The 27,855-nt window shown below is 34.9% G+C and overlaps 5 protein-coding genes across 8 annotated transcripts in view; 2 read left to right on the top strand and 3 right to left on the bottom strand.

The window, feature by feature from the left end:
- Window positions 1-4,879, bottom strand: part of LOC115235632 (elongation of very long chain fatty acids protein 4-like) — a 21,546-nt gene extending 16,667 nt beyond the window's left edge. The window contains exon 1 of the mRNA XM_029807546.1: window positions 4,385-4,879. The gene's annotated coding sequence lies outside the window, so the exon portion shown is untranslated. The remainder of the gene's footprint in view (window positions 1-4,384) is intronic.
- Window positions 4,880-7,526: 2,647 nt separating this feature from the next.
- On the top strand, window positions 7,527-11,366 carry LOC115235806 (glycine receptor subunit alphaZ1). Its single transcript, XM_029807814.1, has 8 exons — window positions 7,527-9,031; window positions 9,147-9,246; window positions 9,405-9,559; window positions 9,633-9,788; window positions 10,127-10,267; window positions 10,491-10,720; window positions 10,849-10,983; window positions 11,088-11,366. Exons 1-8 carry the CDS (start codon window positions 8,992-8,994, stop codon window positions 11,343-11,345), a joined length of 1,215 nt encoding a protein of 404 aa, XP_029663674.1. The 5' UTR covers window positions 7,527-8,991; the 3' UTR covers window positions 11,346-11,366.
- Window positions 11,367-11,472: 106 nt separating this feature from the next.
- Window positions 11,473-16,473, bottom strand: LOC115235799 (periodic tryptophan protein 2 homolog). The gene is made up of 15 exons (XM_029807800.1): window positions 16,322-16,473; window positions 15,896-16,008; window positions 15,675-15,769; window positions 15,435-15,563; window positions 15,065-15,335; window positions 14,714-14,901; window positions 14,334-14,589; window positions 13,701-14,205; window positions 13,212-13,549; window positions 12,988-13,135; window positions 12,715-12,883; window positions 12,237-12,380; window positions 12,101-12,175; window positions 11,785-12,004; window positions 11,473-11,698 (listed from the first exon to the last, which is right to left on the bottom strand). Exons 1-15 carry the CDS (start codon window positions 16,337-16,339, stop codon window positions 11,554-11,556), a joined length of 2,814 nt encoding a protein of 937 aa, XP_029663660.1. The 5' UTR covers window positions 16,340-16,473; the 3' UTR covers window positions 11,473-11,553.
- Window positions 16,474-17,634: 1,161 nt separating this feature from the next.
- Window positions 17,635-22,565, top strand: LOC115235789 (V-type proton ATPase 16 kDa proteolipid subunit). The gene is made up of 3 exons (XM_029807778.1): window positions 17,635-17,915; window positions 20,461-20,650; window positions 20,881-22,565. Exons 1-3 carry the CDS (start codon window positions 17,834-17,836, stop codon window positions 21,083-21,085), a joined length of 477 nt encoding a protein of 158 aa, XP_029663638.1. The 5' UTR covers window positions 17,635-17,833; the 3' UTR covers window positions 21,086-22,565.
- A 2,966-nt stretch (window positions 22,566-25,531) lies between these two features.
- LOC115235769 (eukaryotic translation initiation factor 4 gamma 2-like) overlaps window positions 25,532-27,855 on the bottom strand; it is a 6,445-nt gene continuing 4,121 nt past the window's right edge. For all 4 annotated transcript variants that reach the window (XM_029807767.1, XM_029807758.1, XM_029807740.1 and 1 more), the window contains one exon: window positions 25,532-27,855. This exon is cut by the window's right edge and continues 170 nt beyond it. The gene's annotated coding sequence lies outside the window, so the exon portion shown is untranslated.

Below are 27,855 nucleotides of genomic sequence, written 5' to 3'. Positions count from 1 at the left end.
ATATTATCTTGTTTTACAAGAGAATATTCTTATGATTCGAAATTTTACTTTCTTTAAAGTTGATTTAAAAATTACAAGAGACAGATAAATGTAAAATTACATGTAACGAGTTTTCAAACCCGCAATTACACTACGTGTATAATTTTTCGATTTATTCCTGCTCAGAGCTCGAGGAAATCTTTCGAAATGAGAATAATTATCCGAATTTTCAAATTTTCACACGCGCGAATTTAATATTGTCATCCATGATACAAAAAATTCGATCACTATTATAATGAGTGAAACTGCTTTCAAATAGTGTGTTCTTACGGTAACCAGTTAACGTCTGGTTGAAACGAAGGGAAAAGTTGTTTGATAGAGAGTGCTTGCGTTTCCTTTCTCCTGCATCAAATAGCGAGGATTGTATCTCTATCGTAATTATTGGCTCTAAGACAAGAGTCTAGAGTAATCTCTTTAAAACATAATTCCTAAAGTATATAATACATCAATGTCTCAACACTTTCTACCTTCGATATTTTATGAAATGAAGATTGATATGTACAAATATGTCGTTTTAAGATCATATAATGCTTATTTAAGTATTAATAATATTATATACAATATATATAAATTTCCATATATAAATTTAGAAATATTAATAATATACGTTTGTTAAGTTGGAAAGAGCGTGCAATTTCATCGACAGCGCATAAAGAGTGAAATAAGAAATATGGAAATTGAACCTATGGATACTCTCACATCGCAAAACATGTACCGTTCGAGATTGAAGAGAGGCATATACATCTAACATAAAGGCAATATTGACTAAAGAAAATTTAATTCTATATAAAATGATTCTGAAATTCTAAATAATATAATACAATTCTCTTTATATATAAAGATATTAATTATATTTGAAATAATAAATTATATCTTATTTTAGTTGCGTAAACTATTTTCTATTTACCGCGGAATCTATTAAAGAAAGAATCTCCAGTTCTACCCGCAAATTTAAAAACTGCATTATTCAGAGGCGTTTTGTGTCTAAAATTTTAACATGGTCTTCGTCTGTATAATTGTAATATTAGCATGACATCAACGACTGACTAATCGCTTTGCAAGGAAAAGATCCTTTGAAGAAGAAAATTGTGTGTCAAGTTTCGATTCAGCGATATACGTAAGACGGCAAACCGGTTGGAGGCTGGCGCACTTTCTTCGATACGTCTCTAACGCGTTGGCCATGATCACCTCACTTTCGAGGTCAATGTCTAGGCTCGATGCATACGCCCGTGATGCGACTGACTCTTTTTGCATCGGCGCAACTTTCTTTGATTAAAGTACAAATGTCAGTCGCGCGATTGACATTTTTACACGCGTGATTTTCCTTATTTCTCAACCTAACGGATATTTACTCGAATATAACGTGTTTGTCGAAAAGTTTCGGTTTCGTTAAAGCTTCCAATATAATTTGCCGATTTTATTATTTCTGATTCAACATAGAATTAAAAATTGTTTATATAGAAGTAAAGATATTAATTATATGATTTAATTATTATCTCTCCGAAAGATTGTTTATTTTTTTAACTGAAAATATATAAAACTTATTTCTTAAATAAAATAAATTTATTTATTTATATAGAGAGTTTTTTTTCTTTATATAATATTTCATTTTTCGTACGTTGTCGATATCCTTATAAATTGCACCATCGGCGCAACTTTCTTTGATTAAAGTACAAATGTCAGTCGCGCGATTGACATTTTTACACGCGTGATTTTCCTTATTTCTCAACCTAACGGATATTTACTCGAATATAACGTGTTTGTCGAAAAGTTTCGGTTTCGTTAAAGCTTCCAATATAATTTGCCGATTTTATTATTTCTGATTCAACATAGAATTAAAAATTGTTTATATAGAAGTAAAGATATTAATTATATGATTTAATTATTATCTCTCCGAAAGATTGTTTATTTTTTTAACTGAAAATATATAAAACTTATTTCTTAAATAAAATAAATTTATTTATTTATATAGAGAGTTTTTTTTCTTTATATAATATTTCATTTTTCGTACGTTGTCGATATCCTTATAAATTGCACACTCTTATTGATTTAAAAACTTATGTTAAAATATTTCTGAAATTAAAAAAAGATTATACATAAATTTATATATATAATTCAATATATAAATCTTTATATAGTATTTTAATTTTAGTATAGTATCTCACTTTTCGTACTCTGTCAATGTCCTAGACATCATGTTATTACTATTTCTAAAATTATAGAAAATTTATACATAAATTTTATGTTTATAATAAAAATTTATTTATCTATTCATTCCCTGATATTTTTATTACAATAAAAAAAAAATGATATTTATTATGCGAGGCCATAAAGAAAAGATAAAATTATGGGCTTAACATAAATAGATATCAAGAATATAGAGAAGTGGCAAATTCTTCGATCGTAAAAGCATCAATCTCGCGCATTCTTCACGCAATACGCATTCGTAATACGCATTCTTCATCGCATTTTTCTCTTGCGATCGCGATGATTTCTCCGCCACACGCATCGACACGTCCGGTGCATCTGGCAAGGAAGAAGCACACAGCGAAAGTAACATTTCCTCGGAGGTAGAATTGATACGGGGAATGCCATTGATATAAAAACAGTAGCATTAATAGCGTAATATTCGCGCCAAGCGACTTTGAGGGATTCCTTCAACGAAAGCGCCCGCATTCGATATGAAAGTGTCTTTTCCTCAAATTAGAAAAAAAAAATTCGATCTTTTTAAAGCTCTAATTACACTTTTAAAATTACGCTTTTGCGAGGCGTCAAGTTTGTCGGTCGAATAGCGGTCATGGTGCACGGGTGGACATAAGTCGCTCTTTAATCTAGCTGAACTGCCTGAGTTATTGTGATGCTTTCTACTGTCACATGTCACATGACTAAGTACGCGTTTGACCGCGTTTGAACATTTCGTGTCATCTCATTAAGACAAACGTCGTCAAATCACGATGGCAGTTCAAATTCCACGCGCTCTCGAACAGCATATTAAATAAGTAAATTGTTTATGCGAATTATCGAATGTGCACGGCCTCAATCGAATGCGACTTACAATTCCTTTGTTCAAAATTGTCGATCATCGCGACGCGAAATACGCGCTTTACGCATGATTACTGATTGGTTTTACTACCGATCATTATATTTTTATTTTATTTTACTTGCACAGTTTACGGTTTAGATAGAATACAATATGCGTAATGACACGATTAAAACTCCACGCGTAAGCTTTTTTGTATAAATACTTCGGGAATGCGTCGTCGAATCAAGCAAATTTGCAGCCTGCAATCGTGTAAGTCGATGACCGAGATATTAAAAGTAAGACGCATGAACAAATGACGAAAGGGGCTACATGTTGGTCGATAGAGCGTAAACTACAGACGACGACGAGCCATTCGCGGACAAGTGACAAGTGACACGTGTGTACGTACAGGCTTTATATGCAATTACGGTTGAATAACCGCGTGAAAATTTTCATGTCAAAATTCAATTAACATTCAAATTGAACGCGAATTTAATTAACATACGAGATGCGATGCATCTGTATAATGTAACGAGAGAAACATGCGTTTTCGTTAATTTCGTGTAAGCTCTCCCCAGAGTTACGAATGAATAATAATTTACCTTGAATGAATATCAATAACAGTCTTTTGCAAGGGTTAAAATATAAATCTGACTCCTCTCCGTAATTTGCGTCAATCACTCTTGCACAATTAACAATTTTACTAGAACCTTGTGCAAAGATATAAAGCAATTTTTTTATCTCTAATTCTTTTATACTACAATTTATATTAGGCATAAGATTGATACGATATTAAATTTGAAAGATATGTTATACTATATATGTTATATATACTGCTTAATACAAATATATATCTTTCTTACTTTATATATTCAAGTCTTAACAAAATATTGAATATGTATAATATTGAGTACGTATTATAATTTTTAATGATAAAAGAATAAAAATGTTATGTAATTGAAAAATGTTTATCTTACGAAAATAATCAATTTTTTTCAGCACATTTGCAAATGTAGCACTTGACACTTAAATTCTGTGTTTTTTTTTCGTATAAATGAAAAGCATTAAAAAATGCATATAATAAAAAATTTTATTTTAGAAAATCTCAAAAAATCTTTAAAATATTCTCTTAACCTGAAATTTTGAATAAAAATACCTGAAGGATCAGGAAATTTTTTTACAGAATATGAACGAAGACCCTATGTAATCATACGGTAATCGACATACCTTTTATGTCGATTACCAATTACTTATTAATTAACAAACTCTTGGCGAATATATTACACTGATAAACCGGTCTCCGGCGAATCAGCAATCTCTTACCCAAGAGTATCGTTGCTTTCCGCTGATTTCTCCAACGAGTGATCCACGAGTAATCCGAAGGTCGGTCACGCGCGACCCTCCGTTTCGAAGCGATAATCCTCGTCGACAAAGATGCAACCGCCGCAATTGCAACGGTACGGTAATCTCCTATTAATTCGCGACTCTCTCATTCGAAAAGGTCTATCTACATAACTACACAGCGCCAACTCGCCGCCGGTCTTGACCGAACATATTCAGGTGTAGCACGTCGTTCAACGTTCACCATTACCCATCGTCAACCATCACTCGCGGACGGATCTCGACCAACAGCGACCCTCGATAAACTCGCGGAATTGAGAGTAACGCGACACGTATCGTTTTGTAATAATTAGCTTTCACACTCGCGACATCGCACTACTCTCATCGCCGAGAAAAACACGACGGAGCAATGCTCTACTCCGGGCCTTTCCTCCGATCGCCGAGGGTGCAGGCGCCGGCCGGCTGCCATCATAGAAATCAATACAACCCTTAAGGGGAGCTTACACCGTGTATATGTGTATATATATACGATCTGGGATTTCGGGACAATTCGTCGCGCGTTGAATCGAGAATCGATTGGATACGCGAACGAGAATCATATCTCATATAATTTTGGCGTTTTTCATCCTCGGATAAATATACAAGGATCACTTTCGCCCGTTAAAAATCGAATTTGATATTACGTATATCATTTTCAACCAGCCGTCAATTGTGTAAACCCGGTCATCGATCACATAATTATCAGTAACCGTTGGAGCCGTCAACCTCTTTTCACTTTTTATCTTTACAAAGCTCATGTCGATCTGCTGTCGAATTAAATCTCTCTCTCACGAGATAAGTCAGGTGTTAAAATTGGAATAATTGAACGTTGTAGGTGAATAATGGGGACGATAGTTGAAAAAAATATGGATATGCATGACGGCTTTCTATGTGTAGAGTTTTGTCTTTTTTACCGCTTTACCTAGTGTCCGCTTTACTGTTTGCCGATCCACCTACGCGGCGCGACATCCTTTCGATGATAACAGTAATCAATGTCTTTGAAGTCGAACATATGTGGATTGAGAAAATTATTTTCCCGCATTTAACAGCGATGGTTGGCCCGAATCAATATTTTTCTTCTCAATTCTTAATCTGAGATTTATTTTGTAACTTTAAATAATCAGATTATCCTCTTTTAAAACTATTTAATCTATAATTTTTGCCATAAGTTTCTCATTTAATACTTATTTGAGATATAAAGTAAAAGAGCTCAATTTCTAAATAAATAAATATAATATAATAAAAAATATATTAAATATAGTAAATAAATAAATATAATAAGAAAATTAAATATAATAAATATAATAATAAATTAAATCTATCGAAATCTTCTATAAATATGAAAAAATTAAGATTGAAAATGAGAGCAAAATTTCGGAGCAAAACTCGGAGCTAAATAAAGAGATTAAGTTGTTCAAGTCGTGGAATTGGACTAATTTCATACATGGATTCTGTTTTTAAAAAGAAATAGCAAATTTTAACTAATTTGTATGCCTCCTATCGTGTTTGAAATGTTTTCAGGATTCAATAACAGCATTCGTCTCTAACGTGCATTGGTAAACACGTGAAAATGCTGACCGGTTCTTTTTGACAGGTAATGACTCTTTATTCCGGTAACGAGAAAGTTCGGGACCGCCCGCTCGTGTCTAGAGAAACGCTCATCGACTGTTTAAAATTTAAACCAATGTTCTAGCATCGGGGAGAAGCTTATGATTAACAAGAAATATGAAGATAAAGCAAGAGCATAGCGTAAGATTTCTGAACCTGGGCGCAAAATGTCTTTGGTGAAAATAAAATTATCGCGAAAAAAAGAAGTGTGTAAAAAATAAGTTTTTATATACCCTATTTTTGGAGATAGCTAGAAAAAAAATATTGTTACAAAAAAACAACTTATTCGATATATATCAATGTAAATGAAAACGTTACGTTCTTTCGAATGGAAATATCTTTCAGCAATATTTATTTTCTTTCTGAATGCGAATTATCTCCAAGATGAAAAGTACAGGAAGAAATAAAAATACTTTCTCTCTCATCTACATATTGTATATTGTTTCGTCCTTTTGTAGTTTTGTTTAAAAATATTGAGAAATTTAAGACACATTACGTAGTGTCTTCGTTCGAGAAATCTAAAGAAAAGACGTTACTTCCCTTTTTCATCCTACGTCCTTGAAGAAAAGACATATGAATAAAAAGGTAGAACCGAGGGAAGATATATCCCATTGGGGCCGACGATCGAGGTCGGGTTTTTAGACACACGACGTGACGTCTAGATGAACGGTACCGTTGCTCAGGATGCGGGCAGAAGGAAAGGGAAAAACGCGCACGTATACCTACCGTAGCGAATCGCAATCTCGGCGCTTCTTCCTCGCTTCATTTGCGAAGCCTTGCATTGGGACCGGCTATCTGTAGCCAGACCAGGCGCTTATACTGACCCACTCTTCCCTCCGTCTCCTCTTAGATTTTCTCCTCTCAAGAACGGCACCGTCTTCTCGCGCGACGGTGTCGACGCGCGAGAAGACTCTATCAGAACGATAAGAGCATATATATGTATGTGACTCCTTATAAAACCGCATAATTTTTAATTTTAAAATTGTAAGCGGCTGAGAATCATGAATAATTCATCAAACATTTCTCGATCGTTCCCTTAAACTGAAAGATTTTTTAGATACAGGAGTTTAATGTCAAAATTAACATATAAAAAATCAAAGAATTTTTGGATCTTTGCATATATGAAGTCTCTCAGATTAGATTGAATATGCGACCATAGGTAATTAATTACAATCTTTCTGTAGTTTGGTTATAAAAATCTATTAATAATCTCAATCTCCACAACAAATTCCTTCTGAGGGATAAAAATTCTAACATAATGCGTATATACTTGATTTTTTTAACAGAATACTACTTTTTTTAGCACGTCAGATGTTATAGCTATAACATGATAAGAAAATTAAATATAACTTTAACCTCGACTATCTCAAAAAATCAATGATGATCATAAAGAAAGGAACTGCAAGAAATAATTTTCTTGATTTTTTTTTTTTTTAATTTTGTTGTTTAGGAATTAGAGTGTAATGAGAGATAAACGTACGATGAAAATAAATGACACGTGTTCTGAAACTGCAGCTGCAACCGCAAAGATTGTTGATAAATCTCATTAACAATTCGATGTTAAAAATCAGAATGGCAAGGCAAATATCTTTTGTATGCGCAGCAAGCGAGCGCTCTTCCCGATCGCACGATGCAAATAACATGTGCCTACGTCTAAATAGACAAATCGTTACGCAATTCGCGTAAAGCAATTGCCTCGACAAGTACAAGCGGATAATGATATTTGTAATTGGATTAGATCAGGCGTAAACGACAGTTTATTGATTAATTGCACTGCGCGGTGCAAAGGATGCTGAAGACATCGCTGTCAGTCGACCACCACGTCCAGCTACGATGAAGGACATACTTCTAGTAGTTTTGCTTCACCTGTGCTGGAATTCTCTCCCGGAAGTGTGTTCCTCGAGGTAAATGACTTCGTACTCCTTTAAACGTCATTTTCGCCTCATTACGCACAGCGCGACAAAACGACGCGGCGTCATTTCGTCTTTTCTCGCTTTCGAAAAACGATGAAGAAAAACGTGTGTAAGTAATTCCGCACTTGAAGTAGAGAAAAGAAAGTCCCAAGAGTGATTTGGTTTTGACACACAATACACAAAATTGTAGCAATTTCTTATTATAATGTAAATTTGTACTACTTTATTTTTATTTAATTAATTATTTTTGAAATTTTGTGTTTGCAGAGTGTCTACTCCCTGGAAAAACATAAAAAATCTAGAATTTTCAGGGATTTCTATTGTACTTGAAAAAATCAAGGAATTCTCGTGGAATTTTATTGAGACTCGGGGAATTCTTTGAAAAAATTTTTTCTTTGATAATTCTGTTCTTATATTGTAGGCAACCGGTAATCCGTTGATATAAGAAATTGTTACAATTTTATGTATAAATAATTAATAATTTTTGAAATCAGATAACGGTGCTTAAGTAAATGTTGTTTGACCTTGTTTGCTTCACAACCTGAACGTGCTCTTATTTATACTTATCTCTATTATTTATTAATTTATTTTAAAAACACGTATGTGCATGTAGGTACTTAAACTTTCGTAAGCTTCTTGTGAAAAGATAAATTTTGTAACTTATCATTTTCCTCTGTTTTTCAACAGATAACAAACATCTGTCTGCAAATAGAGACCTAACTCGCTCGCTAACGACTTCTTTCTTTCTCGCGCGACCAAATAAGTGTTACCTAACCAGAAAGATAAACATCGCGATTCCATCTCGATAGCGGGTACAAAATCGTATTGGAGTAGAAATATTTTTCCATTTAATTTTTTTTCGAGAATTTTCAATGAGTTAAATATGTAATACGATAATTTAAATGACTATAATGAATGCCGACACACAATGACGAATCAGCAAATTGAGTTAACACAACGTTAACAAAAAATTTTAATAACATAGCATTTTTTTTCAGCTCGTTCAACGAGGATGTCAATAATTGCACTATGACGTCGAGACTAATTCTACCAGAACGTTACGTCAAAGGTAAATCGCAGCTCTTATAGAGCGTTTCTAACAGGCAATAGCATATAATAAAAAAATAAAATTTTTAATTAAAAAAATTTTTAAATCTGTAGATTTATAAATTTTACTTTCGCAGAAATTAGACCGCCGTCAGAAAAGGGTGCGCCTGTAGTGGTAGACTTCAACATTTTAGTAGTTGACATTAATTCCATCAACGTTGAAGATATGGATTTCCGGTATATATAAGCTTAATCGTTCTGTACAATTTTTTATCGCTGAATTACAAATTTAAAAAATTCAATAAAATTTTATATATATAGTTTTTTTAAATTAAAGTGCAAAATCTACATAATTAAGTAGAAACAAGAAAGATTATAAACATTTATATTTATAGTGTGGACATGTTCGTCAGTCAGAGCTGGATAGAATCTCGATTTGACATGTCTCAGAATATTTTTGAGGAAGACGACGATTATGTCATACTTCCGTCAGAATTCTTCGACAATCTTTGGCAACCTGATCCGTATTTTTTGAATTCGAAGGTTTCTGGTAAGCATAGCAAAAAACCATATCTCGCCTGCTATTTAAAATATAAATTATTGCATATTAATATTTTTTTCAGAGATTGCAACTTTGAACCACAAGTTTTCGCTAGTCACATTATACCGGAATAAAACTATCAAGTATTCTGCACGAATTAACGCCATTGTCGCCTGTCAGATGGAATTCCAATTGTATCCAATGGATATTCAAATCTGTCCAATTTACATAGAGAGCTGTAAGTGAGTCTTAAATATGCACATAAGTGATTAATGATGTATAAGTTTCATACATATGTTTTTATATAAAGTATCATTTTAATTCAACATTTGTATCTTAATTTAACATCTGCAATTTCCATTTAATATTTGTAATTTTAATTTAACATTTCTCAGAGAAGAGTTATTGTTACATCTATTTGGAATATGTATTGTGCACGGACGCTATTATTCTTATAGATCTATCTTTAAAACGGAAGATAAAAAAGTACGAGAGAAAAGAAAAACATGATGAGTATTCTCAGATAACACTCCGGTAAATTTGTTCACTCGTTACAATTCGGATTATTTGTCGTAGTTTCCTACAATCGGAAGAAGTTGCGATTAAAATGGGGTGCGGGTGGTGTTACTGTGAATCCCGAATTGAAGCTCTTGCAATATGACATCGGGAAGCCTGCAGTGCTCGAAGAGACCATAGATTATATGCTCGAAAAGAATGGTATACATCTGAAATTTAATTTTTATTTATATTAATTTGAATATAAACCAAACTTTTAAAATCCACCCAAAAAAAAAATTCATATATAATCAAACATAAATATATATATATGTAATTATATATATAGAATATGTGCTCATATATATTTTCTTTTTCTCGTATAATCTCCGTCCGTATGTATGGGAAAAATAATAAGGAAAATAATAAAAGATAATTCTTGTAGGAAATTTTTCGCGACTAGTGTTTTTTTTTCGTTTCGAGAGACAGATCGGCCACCACTTGATACAGACATTCGCGCCCTCGACTCTGGTAGTGATGCTCTCCTGGTTCAGCTTCTGGCTGGGCTTGGACGCGATTCCTGGTCGAGTGGCTCTTCTGGTCACAAGTATGCTTACACTGGTGACGATGTTCACCGGACTCAAGAGCGACATTCCGCCAGTGGCATACATCAAAGTGAGTTTGCGAATGTACTCCAACAGTCTTATCTTCGAGCTCTCTGTATTGTATAATGTAGGGCATACCTTCATGTCTATTTCTTTTTCTTTTGCATGAGGATTTATGAGTTGTGTTTGCTTATACAGGCACTGGATGTCTGGATGGCTGGCTGCATGATGTTCGTATTTGCGGCTTTGGGTGAATTCGTCGTCGTCAAGGTGCTCGACTTGCGACACGCAGAGAATGATTCGCAAAGTTCTACGGGATTTCGTTCGTTTTCGGTTAGAATTATACAAATCTCGTCAGATGATTTTATCTCTCTCAATTGTATTACACATATACACAATCTCTTTTTCTTCGCTAAATATTAATTATTTATTTTTAGCGATTGACGACGATAGATAAAGGACGGAGCATCTGGGACGACGAGTTCATTTACACGACTAAATCGAAAAATAAGCGAACTGGTGGTCGTCATCTGCTGCCAACCCTTTGGACGCCAGATCCTGAATGTCAGACGACGCAGACGCGTAAAACGCGCTCTCAGAAAATAGATTGCTATAGCAGAATTGTGTTTCCTATACTCTTTCTACTTTTTGTTGTTTTATACTGGCCGATAGTATTGCTTAAAAAAGCGCCGTAATAAAACAAAAAATGTGAATTTCAATTGTAAATTTTTCCATGTACATACAATCTCTAATTGAAATTTCTTTCGTATCTATTGAGCTAAATCAGTATCGATTAAATTAGAAATGTATCAAAAATTTATAGAGATCCAGAATTTATATTTATTTTTCCTATACAACAATTTCGTATATACACTGCTTTCGTTCTATGAAATTTAAATAAATTCAATCAGTATCCATTTGTTCTACAGAAGTGTCAAAGAGAGATTCATCATCTATCCTGATAACGGAATATTTCGATATATTTTTTGCAGATTTTAATTCCCCTATTCTCAGTATATAGCTTATTGTGTATTCGTTAAAATCACATCTGCAAGAGAGAATAACATTTCCAATGATCTCCCTGTTTATAGTAACATATGTTATTACAGTCAAGAAAATATAGTATAAACTTACATCCTACTCAAATCGTCGTATTTCTTCTGCATATTCTTTTGTAGCAGCAATAATACCGGCATCTGAAGTGCAGTATTAATTCGCGACCCGTGCTTTGTCAGAATTGTTTCTATCCATAGAAGATAGAAATGTATATGCCTGGTTGATTCCAATTCGGACGCTATAAATTTCAGAAGCTTCTCCACATAAATGTCTGGCATATTCGTCGTCGTTAATTCAACTGTGGTATAATGAGAAAATAGTAAGTACCATTTATATATCAAATCATTGATAAAATTATTAGTACGTTTGATTAAAGATGTACATAAACTCTTACTTTCTTTGTATGGAATAGCTTCTATAACTTGTTGCGTTAATAGCTTCTCATTTAATTTCAGTGCCATCATTAGAGCTAAAAAAATGGTATCATTTATTTTATTATCTCATTAATTCTAGCATAAAAATGCTTATACCTTTTGCATAATCGCATTCATCAAGGGTTTTTTTTACGGTATCCGGAGTAACGCCAAGCTCCAATTGAAACGGATCAAACATCAATCCAATATCTAAAGAGTATATCAGTAAACCTTCTGTTGTTACCGCAGCCCATGCTTGTCCTATTTCACAAAATACAAGACTTTTGATCTCATATACCCTAATACTTTTTTTATTTAGTGTTCGACATTCTTTCAAATTCAAAAGCTAAATGGGTATTTCATTTAAAAAAACTCAAGATGACTTTCATATTTCGATAAAAAAACGAAATAGCGAAAAATGGATTATTGTGCTATATATCCTTCTTAATATCATGCAACTTTTGTTTAAAACATTTTATCATACAACAAACAGTTTACGAGTAATTTAAGATAATCAAGTTAGGTGACTCATCCTGTATACTATTTTAAAAAATTGATCATGCTTCAACCATAATTGACAATTATTTATTTTTACCTGTAGGAGAGAATTGTAAGCAAAGTACTCTCACTTCTGGTTTGACTCTCCTGCTTGCCATATCGCCACTTCTGACACCTGGTAATCGTAAAGATATGTTTCCACCTTCACGATGCTCAATTAAGGATCTGTTTCCAAATTCAGACATATATTTCCTGTTTATAATATCCTGCCAGAATAGAAATAAGGCATTATAACTTGAATAAAAATGGATAGTACTGTTTTTTCCGATTAATCGCAAATTTAAACATAAAAAAAGAAATTATTCCTTACGTCTACGCCATCCAGAGATCTATTCTGAGTGATCTCATATTTTTTCAACAATATAGACTCTCGAACATTATAAATGCACACATTCTTGGAACGACCACCAGCTAATATACACGTACCGTCGGCCGAATAACATAAAGTAGTGAAGGCTCTAAAAAAATCAGATTTTATAACAAATTTAAACATATATATTTGATGCATAATACTTCTTGCATCAAACTACTTACTTGCCCTGTAAATTTTTCTTTGCTGTAATGAGATCTGTTTTAGATCTACCGGCACCTAAATCGTTTCTGCCCTCGATGAAACCCGTTTGTCTAGCCGTTTTACACTCGAAAAACGTAATCTGTCCATCCAATGTAGCGACAGCAATCTCTTCCCCACTCGGTTTGTAAGTTACACACAACGCATCGGCAATTAATCGTATAGTCTCGTGCGCGGAACCGTTCTCGACGGCATTCCATATTTTTAATGTCTTATCCCAAGATGCGGACACCAGTTCCGTACTGGTAGGATTGGGATTGAACGCCAAGCTTGCGACAGGTCCCTCGTGACCGCTCAATATCTAAAATCAAATATTTTATTGTGCATTATAAACCGCATAGCGTAATACAAATGGATACACACATAAGTAAAAGTCAAATTATACAATCGTGAAAGTTAAATTGCGCGAATCGTGTACAATATCGAAGATCATTAAAATTATACACGCATACCTCTAAAAGAGTTCCGAGCTTCATGCTCCACAGATACACATCGAAGAAATCTTGACCACCCGCCGCAAGAAACTCATCACTTGCGTCGATCGCCAAGCAAGAAAATTGCACCGGCCGTGGTGACGTGAGAGTTCGAAAGTTTCTGTATCTCGCTAGATCATACGCTCGTATCGTTCCGTCCAACGAGGCAGACGCGATGAATTTACGATTGTGGCTGAACAAAACGCCGGATATCGATGAGGTATGTTCATGAAATGTGAGCGTGCAAAAACCGCTCAAGGTATTCCATAGTTTAACTTTCCCGTCATCACCGCCCGTCACGATATATTGGCCGTCCGGACTGTACGCAAGACAGTTCATATTAGTTCTATGCCCTTGCTGTTTCATGACATATGTCTCGCTCTGCCATTCCCAAACTAGTAGTTGACCGGCGTGGGAACATCCTATAGCTATCCAATCTCCAGTAGAATTTAATGCGATCGAAGAGATACGTTGTCGGGAAATACTGTAAGCATATATACAGTAATTTAAAATAATTTAATATCTAATGGCATGATAATATAACAAATGTGTGTGCCTAAATATTGTAAATTTATAATGTTTTCTTATACAACTTATTAGATCTTACTGTACCTTAATGAATGGATCAAATTGGCGTGCGGCATTTCGTATAAATAAAATGAACCTATATTAAAACCTATAATCAATATGTGAGTATCCTGATGATAAGCGGCTGTAGTAAGCTTTGCTTCCTTATAGTGCTTCTGGACTTCATTTCCCAAATAAAAAGTAGCTAGCTTTTTGTAACCTAACATTTTGATTCCAGTCTTTTTGGTAGTATTCTCCTCTTCTATATCATCCTCTTTTTCATCATTTTCCAGCAAATCATCTAATAAAATATGTATTATATTTTTATAAAGAAAATATTTTTCTTACTTATTATTAGGTTTACAAGATAATTTATAAATAATACAAAAATTAAAAGATCTATGAAAGGATATAGAAAATTTCACCTGATTCTAATAATTTACGTTCAGCACGAGCTTGTTGCTTTATTGTTCTTTCTATAATTTTTTTTGTATCAATATCATCCTCGCTATCACTCTCACTATCTTCAGATTTCCCTTTTTTCGCAGGTGGTTGCCATTCAACCCAATCGTCCGGCTCGAGCGTGCATTCCCACACACAAACTCGGCCATTTCTGTAAAAAAAGAAACGCACCAAAAATTTATAACAGCCTTATTTAAATGAAATATTTCTATGCAGAATTATAATAAAACTATTTGTGAAGAAACAACAATAATCTAGAAACTATATCAATTGAAAGTTAATAAATGTAAATATTTTAATTATTTAACACTTACTTGCTAATAGTATACATATCATAATCTTTACTTTCAAAGAAACATGCTACTATTACGTTAGAATGACCACCCAATGTAATCCACTTAAGATTCGCCCATTTTTGTAAACTATATATCTTTATAGTTGTATCCTTTGAACCGACTGCTAATAGTTTTGAATCAAAGGACCAACTAATGCATGTAGTTTCAGCAGTAGCTCCATGAAATGCACGTTCCATAATAAATGGATTATAATTTCCTGTTTGTAAACCTGGTGCATTGAAAACAAAAACTGAAACATAGAAAGAAATGTTATTTTAAGTAATGATTACAAAAGTTATATATGCTTTTATAAATCTAGCTTTATATGTTTATAATGATGAACACATACCACCGCCTCCTTTGCAAACTGCAAAATATTTTCCATCTGGAGAAAACTTTACACGCTTGGGACGCCCTTTAAATCTATATTTATGTAGAATAACTTTACTTATCAAACTAATTATATGAGCTTCACCATCTGCAAATATGTTATAAAATTATTTTTTCTCTTTTACAAGAATTCTTTAGATTCTTATTAAATGTTACAAATTATATTTTTACAATATGTACATGCGCAAAAAAATCTTACCTGTATTAATCGCAACTAACATGCTGCCATTTGGCGATATATCAATAGTAACATAATTAAATCTGCTTTCCACAGGAAGCGTTATAGATTTATTGCTGCAAAAAGAATCGTTCTTATATATATAAAACTTTATAGGAATTATTATCATATAACATTTATAAAAATTTTCTTGAAGCTTTTAAACAGATATGTGATCTATATATTTACTTTGCTATACCTACTTTTTTAAATCAAAAATTGTAATTCTATTGCCTACAGGACTAATCACTGATGATCCATCTGGAGAAAAGAGTAATTCTCCTTTACGGTAAACTGTACCAAGTAAATTACTAAACTGTAACAGAAAAATAGCAAATGATATTATTATGTATATATATATTTGTTTATATTTTAAGTGTATATTGTTTATCTTTAATATAACTCTCAACAATTATGTCAACACGTGTATTGCTCATAATTAAATTGCTTGAACATAAAATTTATTAATAAACCAATTTATTTATTACTTTTAATAAATGTATTTAAAATATATAATTATTTTTCATAGGGAGGTTAGAAACACATGCTTCCAATATTTGACAACTTTGTGATTTGACGCAAAAATATAACCACGTATAACGCAATTTTTTAAACAATTAATATTTTACCTTGTACGAAAATTTCATCTTTCTCCTTCAACAATATCAAAGAAATATTTTTCAAAAACACGTGACAGATCAGGGATATGGAAACTCCTTATATTTTCAGACGACGGAAGTCGCTTATTAGATCGCTCAATCCACATCATTTTGTATTCTACACTTTGCCACAAGATGGCTGTGAGTCTCTGTTTAGCAAAAGTTCAAATCTCTGCTAAATGGGTTCGAATCTTCGCTAAACATATGTATATATATATATATAGGCCTTGAAATATTTCCTGATTTTAGTGCTCACAAAATATATAAAATTAGATTTTGGTGCTCAGTCCTTGTCGCGAAAAATTCATACTTAAACTACCGAATGACTAAACTAACAAGAGTAAAGTACTTTAAAAAATCGAGATGAAGGATCGGTTAAAAGTTTACATAAAAGTTTACTACATGTAAAATATAATAATAATAAATTTTATCTGCAGAATGAATATTAAGTATAGAGATGGGTTTATATGATATGTATGTATGTATATATATATATATATATATATATATATATTTATATAAATTTCTACCTAGACAATTATATATCGTGTTTCAATCATATGAAAAATATCAGTTGTGCGATATTTGTCACGTGATACACTCTTTGTCAAGTATCTCTGATAAAGCGAGCTTATTCAAAACGCGATATCTAAAGAGGGATATTTGATTGAGAAGTAAAGATTATTTCGAAAAAGATAATAAAATTGCGAACATACTTGATATTTATTCATAATAATACTTAAACAGACTCAATAAAATTGCATAAATCTATTGAGATATATACTTTGCGTGGATATATATTGTACTTTAATTTAAAAGCTCTTTTTCTCTTTACCAAGATGTAATAAGGTCAAGGATACACACGAGCGTTAAATAATACAGAAATCGCTCCGGTATATAATATCAATAAAAATAAAATCGACACATTTTTCAAGACAATTTCCTTCGATACGTGTCCTTCTATGCTCATAATAACTTTTGAATTTTATCATGAATATTTCGTTTATCCTACTCTCTTTGAAAGTTCGCACTCAACGCAACCACTCAGCTGACAGTTGAAACACGCGGTCATGTGCCTGCGAGAAATCGCCTTGAATCTCGCGATATCATGTCACGCGCTCGCGACGATGAAATCGTGAGCGTCGACGCGACCAATCGGCGATCCGTACACCGAATGGTGGGGATGAGACGCGGCCGACGATTGGCGGCAGACGCTCGTCGCCGGCTAATCGCGACGCGACTACGCGCGGATACGGCGCACGGCCACCTACCTCCGCGCGTTAATCGCTCGTCACTCATCACATGACCCGCGCCACTGTACTCCGGTGTAGGCCATATTTGACAGTGGCCCACTAGTTTAGCGACGTGAGTGACGTGAAGATCGTTCTACGTTCGACGATCCGTGCGACCGCCGATTGGCAACCTGTAAATACATCCGCGATCGATTCCGACTGACCGAAAGATCCGGCAAATCAAGCCACAATGAGTTCACAAGAAGATGCAGCCCCGATATACTCGCCGTTCTTCGGCGTTATGGGCGCCGCCTCTGCCATCATATTTTCCTGTGAGTTTCAACTATTGCCGATCCTCTCTCCATTGCCCTCGTGATCTCGCTCGCCGAGATCGGTCGGCGATTGCATTAGAGCTTCCTTTACGGAAGCGCTCGGATATATCGATTCCCCATCCGTCGTCGTCGTCGTCGTTATCGTCGTCGACGACGATGGCACGATATGTGTCCCACGCCATTTTCTCGAGCGGCGTAAGACGGACGAAAAATCCTTCGTTGGTGTGCGAATAGCGCGGCGCGCGCGGATTATCGATCCCCTCGTCGCGAAGAAACGTCGGGGGAGCGTTTTCCACGGGCGTTCGCGGCGACGTCATGTGCCGACGAGACGCGTGACGTTCCGCGAGATCTCTCATCGCGATGACGAGAGGCTGCATGAAATTTCGGATAAGTTATCTTATCACGCTCGGGGAGGAATCGCGACCCCTGCCACCCCTTCCCTCCCCGAATCGACAAATCGATTACCCTTTTTTTTTTCTCTCTCCTTCATTATCCGTATCGCTCGTCGATTCAATCTTCTCTCTTTAACGTTAGTTTTGATTACCAAAAGCTATTTTGCAATGCGGAAAACGCGATCCAAGTGTTCGCGTCGCGGATTCCTAAGGAATGTCTCTGCGCTTTATTCGCGGAGATCCGCGGGTCGATCCGGGCACAGCTTATTTCGTAATGCTGACCTCGGACAAGCGCGCGCCGCTAGAATTTTGCGAGTCTCGGAAAAGCGACGGAGAAGAGAGAGAGAGAGAGAAAGAGAGACGGATGGACGGACGGAATATTGAAGCGGGCGTGCGCCTCGTGCGTGTCACGAGACGCGCTTCCCCGCGACAATTTATTCTCTTTATCTGTACCTTCTACACTTTTTTTCCACTACCTCTCCTAAATTTCACTGATATACAGATAGAAATTTCGACACGAATGTCGATTAATCGGCGAAAAGTCGATCCTTTCCCTAGTTCGTATTTTTTCTCGGCTTCGCGATAAAAATACAAAAAGAAGCATAGATCATTTTTTTTTTTTCTCTCGCAAGAGACGAATGCGCCGCGTATTGATTTAAAATTAATGATTTTCCCTAATTCGCGTGGTAAACGATATAGCTCCCGCGGGACCGTCGCGAGCGTCGCTTACCATCGAAAAGATCAATACCTTTTCCCGTACGAGCGCCTTCGACGCTTTTCTCATCAACGGGGATACATTTGCGCGATTGTATAATAAACGAAGAGCGAACATCGCACTTTTCTTCTCCGTCATCATTCCCCGAAATGTATCGATCGGAGTCATCAATTACCCGGATATCCTACAACGAGGCCGTTCGTGATTGATTTCTCGTTGCATTCGTTTATTCCAGTCATTTTACGATTATTTCGACGACCAAAATATAAGAATTAACGTATGTACAGCCAACAAGAATGAAAGTTCAATCCAAATTACTCGCGTTTTCTTTCCGCAAAGTTTAAGAGAAAAAAAAAATCTGAAAAACAAGAGAAGAGAAATCGAGAAACAAGTAACTCGTTTATTAAGCTTGCAATGCTACGCATAAACCAGACAACGGAACCGAGCACCTGCGACATTTATTTACGTACGATAAGGTGCACACGATAACGCACATATGTTCGCAATATCGATGATTGAATAGCCGTGATCGGTATTTAATTAGAGCGTAAAAACGCGTTGGAGAACCATGGCTTTCGAAAAAGATGACTGCAACTTCCAGAGGACTGGGCTGGGTATCCGTAAAGATACCTGGTCGCGCCGCTAAAGTCGGACGTTTCGACCGATTTTCACGGGGGAATTTTCCTCTTTCATATGAATTTAATTCCCTTTAGGCGAAAATGACGGGATGAAAATTATTTTCGTCCGCTTTGAGACTGCCTGCGAGACGAGCACTCTCGATCGATAATCCTCGTGCACGCTCTTGACGGCCTAAGACCGCAAAGAAATGTATAGTGCATCGGAAAAATACATGCAGCACGTTTTATTTTACGATTCCTTTTACGAGACATTTTCTAGAACGAGGAGTTAAATCGCGCGAAATTATACTATTAATCTAAAAATGAATTCATCGCGTGTTTCGCTTTAAAAATGTCGGACGATACGCCGTTCGTATATATCTCAAACATTTATCAATAAATTTCTATAAAATTCATTAATGAAGGAAAGAATTTTAAAAAGCTCACTCGAAGACAGTTGTAGTTAAATATTAAGCTGTAGGTAATTAACAAAATTTTGTTTAAAGTCAAATTTGATAAAATTTTCAGCGTATGTTTGTATAGCTAATAATTGCTTTTGTTTGATTGTTCCATCATTTATCTTACTAGAGAAACAGGTGGGCATTTTGACATTACATTTAACATTTTCAAGTTAATTAGATTTACATAATTTTTAAAGTGCTTTAAATTAAATTATTAATATTATATTCACTTCTATATCGTATATGATTAATTTATGAAAAAAAAAAACATTAACTTGTGTGAGCGTGTATATATAAAACGGAATGTAAAAATTTTTGTACACAATACGCATGTAACGGAATATTAATTTCATTTTATAGCTCTGGGAGCAGCGTATGGCACAGCGAAGGCCGGTACAGGAATCGCAGCCATGTCTGTCATGAGGCCAGAATTAATCATGAAATCCATCATTCCTGTTGTCATGGCAGGTATCATTGCCATTTATGGTCTTGTAGTGGCTGTTCTGATTGCTGGCAATCTTGAGAAAGTTCCAAAATACGACCTGTATACGTACGTATCTCTTTTAACGCTTCCATTATGTACAATAAATCTGCTGCCGTAACACTTGGATATCTGTTTAAATACAATAGAACATTATAATGTAGTTACAAACTTCATTTTTTATGATACACGAGATACTGAGAAAAAAGAATATGATAATAATCTATTTCTTACATACACATAAACGAGAGAAAACGAATCTGTAATTGATAAAGGTGTTTTTTATTCTTGTCCATTAGGGGGTTCACCCATCTGGGCGCCGGTTTGTCCGTAGGCTTCTCCGGTCTAGCTGCCGGATTTGCCATTGGCATTGTCGGTGATGCCGGTGTGAGAGGCACCGCTCAACAACCTCGTCTCTTCGTCGGCATGATTCTGATCTTGATCTTCGCCGAAGTATTAGGTCTCTACGGTCTGATCGTCGCCATCTATCTATACACCAAGTAAACGGTCAGTAACGGCATCCTACTACCTGCCACATGGCTCCATGCAAGACATGTCGCCTGCAACCAACAGCGCTCCCCGACTACTATTATGCTAAAAAGAAAAAAGAAAATTTGTTTCGACATTTTACTTAATCACGTTACTCCATGCATACCTATCTACTTCTTACCATCTCGGCTCATCTCTTTACGCGTTCCTCCTCCCCTATAATATCGTAAACTCAAAAATCGATCTATTTAGCGTCCAAACATTTGTAACCACACGCCATTACCCATCACACAAATCGTATAATTATATCGACGATCGAGAAATGCGCCCGACATTCTATTAATATTTCGCGATGCACATCGATGCGCGATGATGCATTTCGACGCTGCGGTATGCAAGTGTATAGCAGAAAAAGGTAGAAAGAAAATGGAGAACAACGGCCGACAGGGAAATACATATTATACATATATGTAGAGAGAAGATCTCCCATGTTAATTCCACTGTCGAACATTTCTCTTTCATTGTATAGTAATCATCATTTGTAGCTTAGTACGACATTGAATTACCAGTTAAAGTAATCGGCTCTACTTGAGTGTATAAAAGAAACCATGTTATTGATAAAAGAATATTTAGCACAATTATATATATAAATAATATATATATATATTAAATGCGATCGCGAAACGGCAGGTACGCGAATAAGTATCACGTAAGTGAACAAAAAAAAAAAAAGGAAAAAACTCTAAAGAAATGAAATTATATTATCGGGATAGAAATATGTAAGTGTAGGCGACACGCGAATCGCGCGTGATAAAACGGCGTAATATAACAAAGAGAAAGAGGGAGTGAGAGAGTGAAATTGTACCGGACAAGATTTCGCGTGGACGGAGATTGTTCAGCTGAAAAAATTAATAGAAGAATGATGGATGAAACTTTGGTAAAAAAGAAGTATGAATGCAAATAATAGTTGATCAACAGGTACACACGATAGTATTAAGTAAATTGAGAGGCTGCTGGACACGGTGAAATTTTCGCATTTTCACGATTATTCATGGACAACGATACGATCGGTGCGATAAAGGCAAGAGAAAAGTCCCGTCTAATCGTTTACGGAAACCGCAAAGGCCAGCGGTCGACATCCGATTAGACGTGTGATTTTTTTTTATCCGGTCCACTATACACATATATATTATTTCCATCATTACGAGAGGAAAGAAACGTCGTCGTATGTCGATGGAGTAACGGGGATGTGAAGAAGCTTGCGTTAAATCATATAAAAGCACCGTACGTGTACCAGTAGACACATCATACACACAAACATATGTACACAAAGAGGGACAAACACACCGTATCATGGCGGGGAATCACCTAAGAAGAGAGGAGTTTATTATATACATGATAATAACGAGAGACATGTGTAAATGGAGGATAATTCGTACATTCCATATTAAGTTCGTTCAATGCAGGCGAGCGGGCGTTTGAAAGAAAAAAAAAAGAAACGAAATTTACACAATTCGCTATGTCAACATTCGTCATGTCGGATAGATTATCGACTGGGAGCTGATGATCGCATCCCTCACGCGTGTCATGATTTTTCGAACACCTCCGAAAAATTTTGTTTACAAAAACGAAGGATATAGACGGATAGAAAGAAAAAGCGAAACCCGAAAAAAACGCCCGCTTGCCATTTTTTCGACTGTGCAGTATTTTCTACCTAAGAGAAACAAGCTCAATATATAGGTGCATTTCCGGCAGGAAAGGAAACGCGAGATGTCATCGAGAAAGTTGGATTTATAAAGTTTAAAGAAACGGCATGCAAGTCGAAGAAAGAGATTAACAATGCTCTTCTCGACTTGAAAATGCACCTGTATATATGTTTCAAGATTACCGGAAACACATAATAGACTCGACGTTGTCATCGAGGAAGAACGGGATGGCAAGATGCAGAAGAGAAATAGGATTTTCCGGAAACTCGCGCGTACGTAATCAACGCGTCGCTATAAAAGGAAAAATAATGCACGAGCGAGCCGGGGAGCGGTGGTGGTGGTTTGTTTATCTTTCTTTTTCTTTTTTTTTTTATGCTTCACGAACAAAATGCAGGCACATTTTTTTAAAAAATCGATTTTAATCGCCAAATTATCTTTCTTTTCCCCGCGTATCTCTCCCTATTTTTCCTGTATTTTAATATGTAACACGTTGAAGCACACAAAAACGATTATATATCGAGGCGAAAACGAATCCAGAATTTAATTATAGTTGTGCGCGCGCGCGTGTGATGTATATACACACCACCACGATGCTTCACGCTATGATAATTAAAATTTAGGCTAGATTAGGGTTAGGTATTGTTGTATACCAAAACCTCGTATAGCTGAGTGTGAACGATAATTATTCAAATATATATATATAATGAAAGGATGCGTATATATATGAGCGAGCGAGAGAGTGAAAGAAAGAATGATTGAAAGAGTATATGAGAATGAAAGATAGATGCACTTGGCAGAGGGAGCAGAAAGAGAGAGAGAGAGAGAGAGAGACCACCACCCCATTCCCGCCCTCGCCCAACCCCCAACTCTATTATCTTCCAGTGTTACTAATAGACTCATTGTTGAGCGCGAAAAAGTGATACTGATCGACGATGATTATTTATGTTATAATTCGTCCTCGATGTTACAGAGAAACCGTGTTTAATAAAAATTTCATTTGGACAAAAAAAAACAAAAGCGGTATCACTCAACCAGTCATCGGGAGTTTTACTTGGAGTGTGTCTGGTCCGAAGAGTGAGCGGCTCGGATTCCAATCGACTAGATTCTTCTGAAGCCAGTAAATAAAGAAAAAAAAAAAGTCGAAGGATCTCGAAACAAAAACTATTTACGCTCTCGCTAATAATTCGCGTGTCAATATTATTTGTCGAGGAGAGATTAGGAGAATCTGTCGTCTGAATTCCAATCCGCTTATTCTGGGATACTCTATATACGTAAAGTACATACAAGTATAAATCTGGCAGCCGAATATATATGCATGAATTTGAGATATCCATTTCTATCACTGCCATTTAATCGAAACGAGAGGGAAGGGTACATGCACACTTGCTCCACATTCAGCACACAAATATACACACACATACCGGCACACGCATATTTTGCTGCGACTTTGCGATATATATTTTAATAGCATCATACCCCCCAGTGCAACAAAACGTGTAGCGCAAACGCTTTATGTTCATTCGCGGGGAGATCAGTCCGGAAAGAATTTACAAAAATACTTCAATGCGAGCACGTGAGATGTTGATTATATTTCACGATGTCTTAATTTTGACTTTCCGAAAATAATAATAAAATGTAAACTTGTCCATTCGAATCGTGATACTTGTACCTCATTCTCACGAAGCCGCTTTCTATAAGTTCGATTAAAAAGAACTTTTTGCAAACCCAGGAAAGGAGACAATTATTCTATGCAGTTTCTCATGCTGATATGTTAAATACAGTTGCCAACCTACGAGATGCTTTATCACATTTTTGAGAGAAATTTGAGATTAATATTATGAAAAAAAGGCCATTTTTCTACACATGCAACATGTTACAACTTTGGCATGTATGATACGTCGGGAAAATTTTATTCCGTTCCAAATTAAGTACATTGTTAGCACTTTTAGTCTTAAAAGAGATTTATTTTATGAAAATATTAAAATTAATAAGATTTTCGTGATTAAATATTAAGTCTATTCCAAGAAAGTTGTAAATTAAACTATTGAAGATTACGGATCTAACAAACATTTTTCAATAATATAATTTTTTAAACGAGACAAAATTACATCTACTCTCCCTGAAAAACGTGGAAAATCTAGAATTTTTAGAAATTTTTTTTGTACCTGAAAAAGTCGGGAAATTCTCATGGAATTTTAAATGACTCAGGAAATTTTTTTAAAAATCTTTGATAATTTTTCTTTTATATTATAAACTTTATATATATGTATAAAGTAGCACTTTAATCAAATTTTTAGTGAGAAATTGTGACACGGTAAAGAGAGTCTTTCTATGGTTATAATATTAAGCGTTAGGAGAAAAATATAAGAAATGATTATATTTTTTCTTGGATTTTTTTTATTGAACTATGTAACTTTAATTTGCATAACGTATGTAATTACGCAATTAAAGCTACTGCCGCCCATTGATTTATGCGAAGCATAAACTTCAATTGACTCCTTTTACGCGACTTGTGAGCTGTATGGTAAGTATTACACTTTTTCGTATAGAAATTCTGTTTAAACGTGTTTTCTTAACATTTATCAGTTTCATTATTTGATATCATGCGATAAAGTAGTGTTCCGCGCTTGATAAGATATATATGTAGAATAATTCGCAGTCGCTGTGATAAAAAAGTATTCCATTCACTTTCTAGAGATACCAAGGCGAGAGGAATGGCGATTATGTCACGTAGTCATAAAGAATGAATCTCGTCCTAAGAACATAATTTTTATTGACAGAGATAAAAGAGATGACGGATTTATCAGATTTAGTATCTATATAAGAGAAACTATAAAGATCTCTCTATATAACGTATATAATTCTCATTACACGTGAAATAATACTGAAAATGTTATACATGGATCAATTATGCATGTGTGTATATTAAATTCAAAGAGCTGTGTATATGTAAATGCGTGAGAAAATAAATTAACATAATTGAAAAAATACGCATCATTGTTCTCTTATGAACAGACATGTATATAATGAAAATCTGCGCTTAAACGCGTAATTATACAGTACGAATGTGTGTCCATTAACATATTACAATAATGTTATAACAAATATTTTCTTCCTTTTCCATTTATTCTCTCATATATGCGAAAATAATACTCGATTAATTCGACGTGAAATCTTCGCAATGAGATATGTTTTGTGTTTGTCCTTTTTGAAACTATTACAACAAAAAAAACGGTGACATAATATTTATACACGCTGGTACATATCGCTCAAATGCATTTAACGTTCTACTTATCATATATACCGCTTCAGCTGCAAAGGAGAATTCTCGTTAGCACTTAATATGTATGTATATGTATTCATGTACCGTCAAACTCTGAATAATGCGAATGACAGTATGATACTCGACGAAAAGAATGTTTGATGAGCAATTGTTCAATCTTAATTGATACACAACACTCTGTATATGTCGCCTATATTTTTAATCGCAAAAAAAGACATTATCGTTGAAGTGAAGAGAAAAAAACACTTCAGTCCGGCGGTAAAATTAGGCAGAGATCATGAGGCAAAAAAAAAGAATATATATATATATATATATATATACATACATATATGTACAATATTTTCTAACGACAAACACATACATGGGCAACCAAAAATTGTATCCAAATTCTTTCAGTATTTCAATCTCTACTAATCGTATGATAAAAATTTTAATCAATCACTGCAAAGAGAAAAAGAAAAGATAAAATGTATGAACGACGAAATGTTACACAAGTGCATCTTAAACGATTTCAAACGTAAAAGAGAAGATAATATGACGACAAAATCTTAATTATCGCAAGGAGCTCCTTGGCTTAATTATTGGCGTCTCTTATGCCGGTCTGAAGGTTATTTTAAGCTATCGTGATCGACGACGATCATACGTATTTGGAAAATACAGCAGCTCTCTCGGTATCCGGTTCTCCATCCGCTCATCTCGATCAGTACGCGTAGTTGTCCTCTTCTCGGGTGACAACTCGCGCGTACTGATCTCTTGCTGTTCCAACGGCATCGAGCGAGATATTAAAAAAAAAAGCACAACATGTATAAGGCGGGAAATGTAAGGTGAAGGTAATTGGTCATCAATGCAACAACCAGGGGGCCATCTGTAATAAATTACACCAAGGCATATTTTATTCTTTTTTTTTCTTTCCTTTTAAATACGAGTTTTAGTCGTGTCACTAGTGTTCGCTAATTATTATTGTTAAATGGATGTGATGTTGGCTGCTGGTTGTTATTATAACTGTAATTAATTAGTTACTTATTAAGAATCAAGTGGCGCTGCAGGTAGATACACAGGCAAACGGTGTATTCACTTTTTTCTTCTTTAGTTTCGGCAATTTAAATGTCTTTAAAATCGCAATCTAAAGATTTTATTCCGGTTTGGAAAAGAAAGTGCTTCACGGTTTGCATTTTGCGTACACTACTGAGTCGGCCATTCGTTCCTGATTAATTCCGATTTTTTCTTTTTTTTCATTAGAAAGATGTAGATATATTTCGATTATTGGATAATTATGTATAATATTAATAATATAATAATAACATTAATAATTGATAATAATAATAATTCCTCATAATAAATGTAATGCTTGGTACACATAGATAACAAACGACTTCACTTATATTGCCGCGGACAAAAAGACTTACAAAACGTGACACATGCACAATACTAGACAAAAACTCGGACAAAAAAAATGACCAGATTAATTTTCTCGCGTTTTCGTTTTTTTTTTCTGTTTTTTTCGCTTCCCGCACCGGTAAACATACAGCGGCGTAGTATCTCGATTGTATCTGTGCTAGCCCAATATTATTTTATAATATAAATTATGTACTGATTTTTTTTAATTATCTAAAAAAATTCTAAAACGTCTTGCTTGTGAAACGTCTGTCATATACCACTCATTGGTTACAAATTCTTATCCTTTTCCAAACATGATTGTAAAGTCCTTTTCAATCACGCGAGAGGGCTTGAGACAGACTAACAAGATGTTTGTGATTCTGGATGGAGATAACTCAATTAATAAAACTGAAACCTTT

Source organism: Formica exsecta, unplaced genomic scaffold, assembly GCF_003651465.1.
Source record: "Formica exsecta isolate Colony F162 unplaced genomic scaffold, ASM365146v1 scaffold11, whole genome shotgun sequence".
Classification (NCBI taxonomy): Eukaryota; Metazoa; Arthropoda; class Insecta; order Hymenoptera; family Formicidae; genus Formica; species Formica exsecta.
Note: the sequence above shows the minus strand (reverse complement) of the source record. Positions and strands in the feature narration are given on the sequence as shown.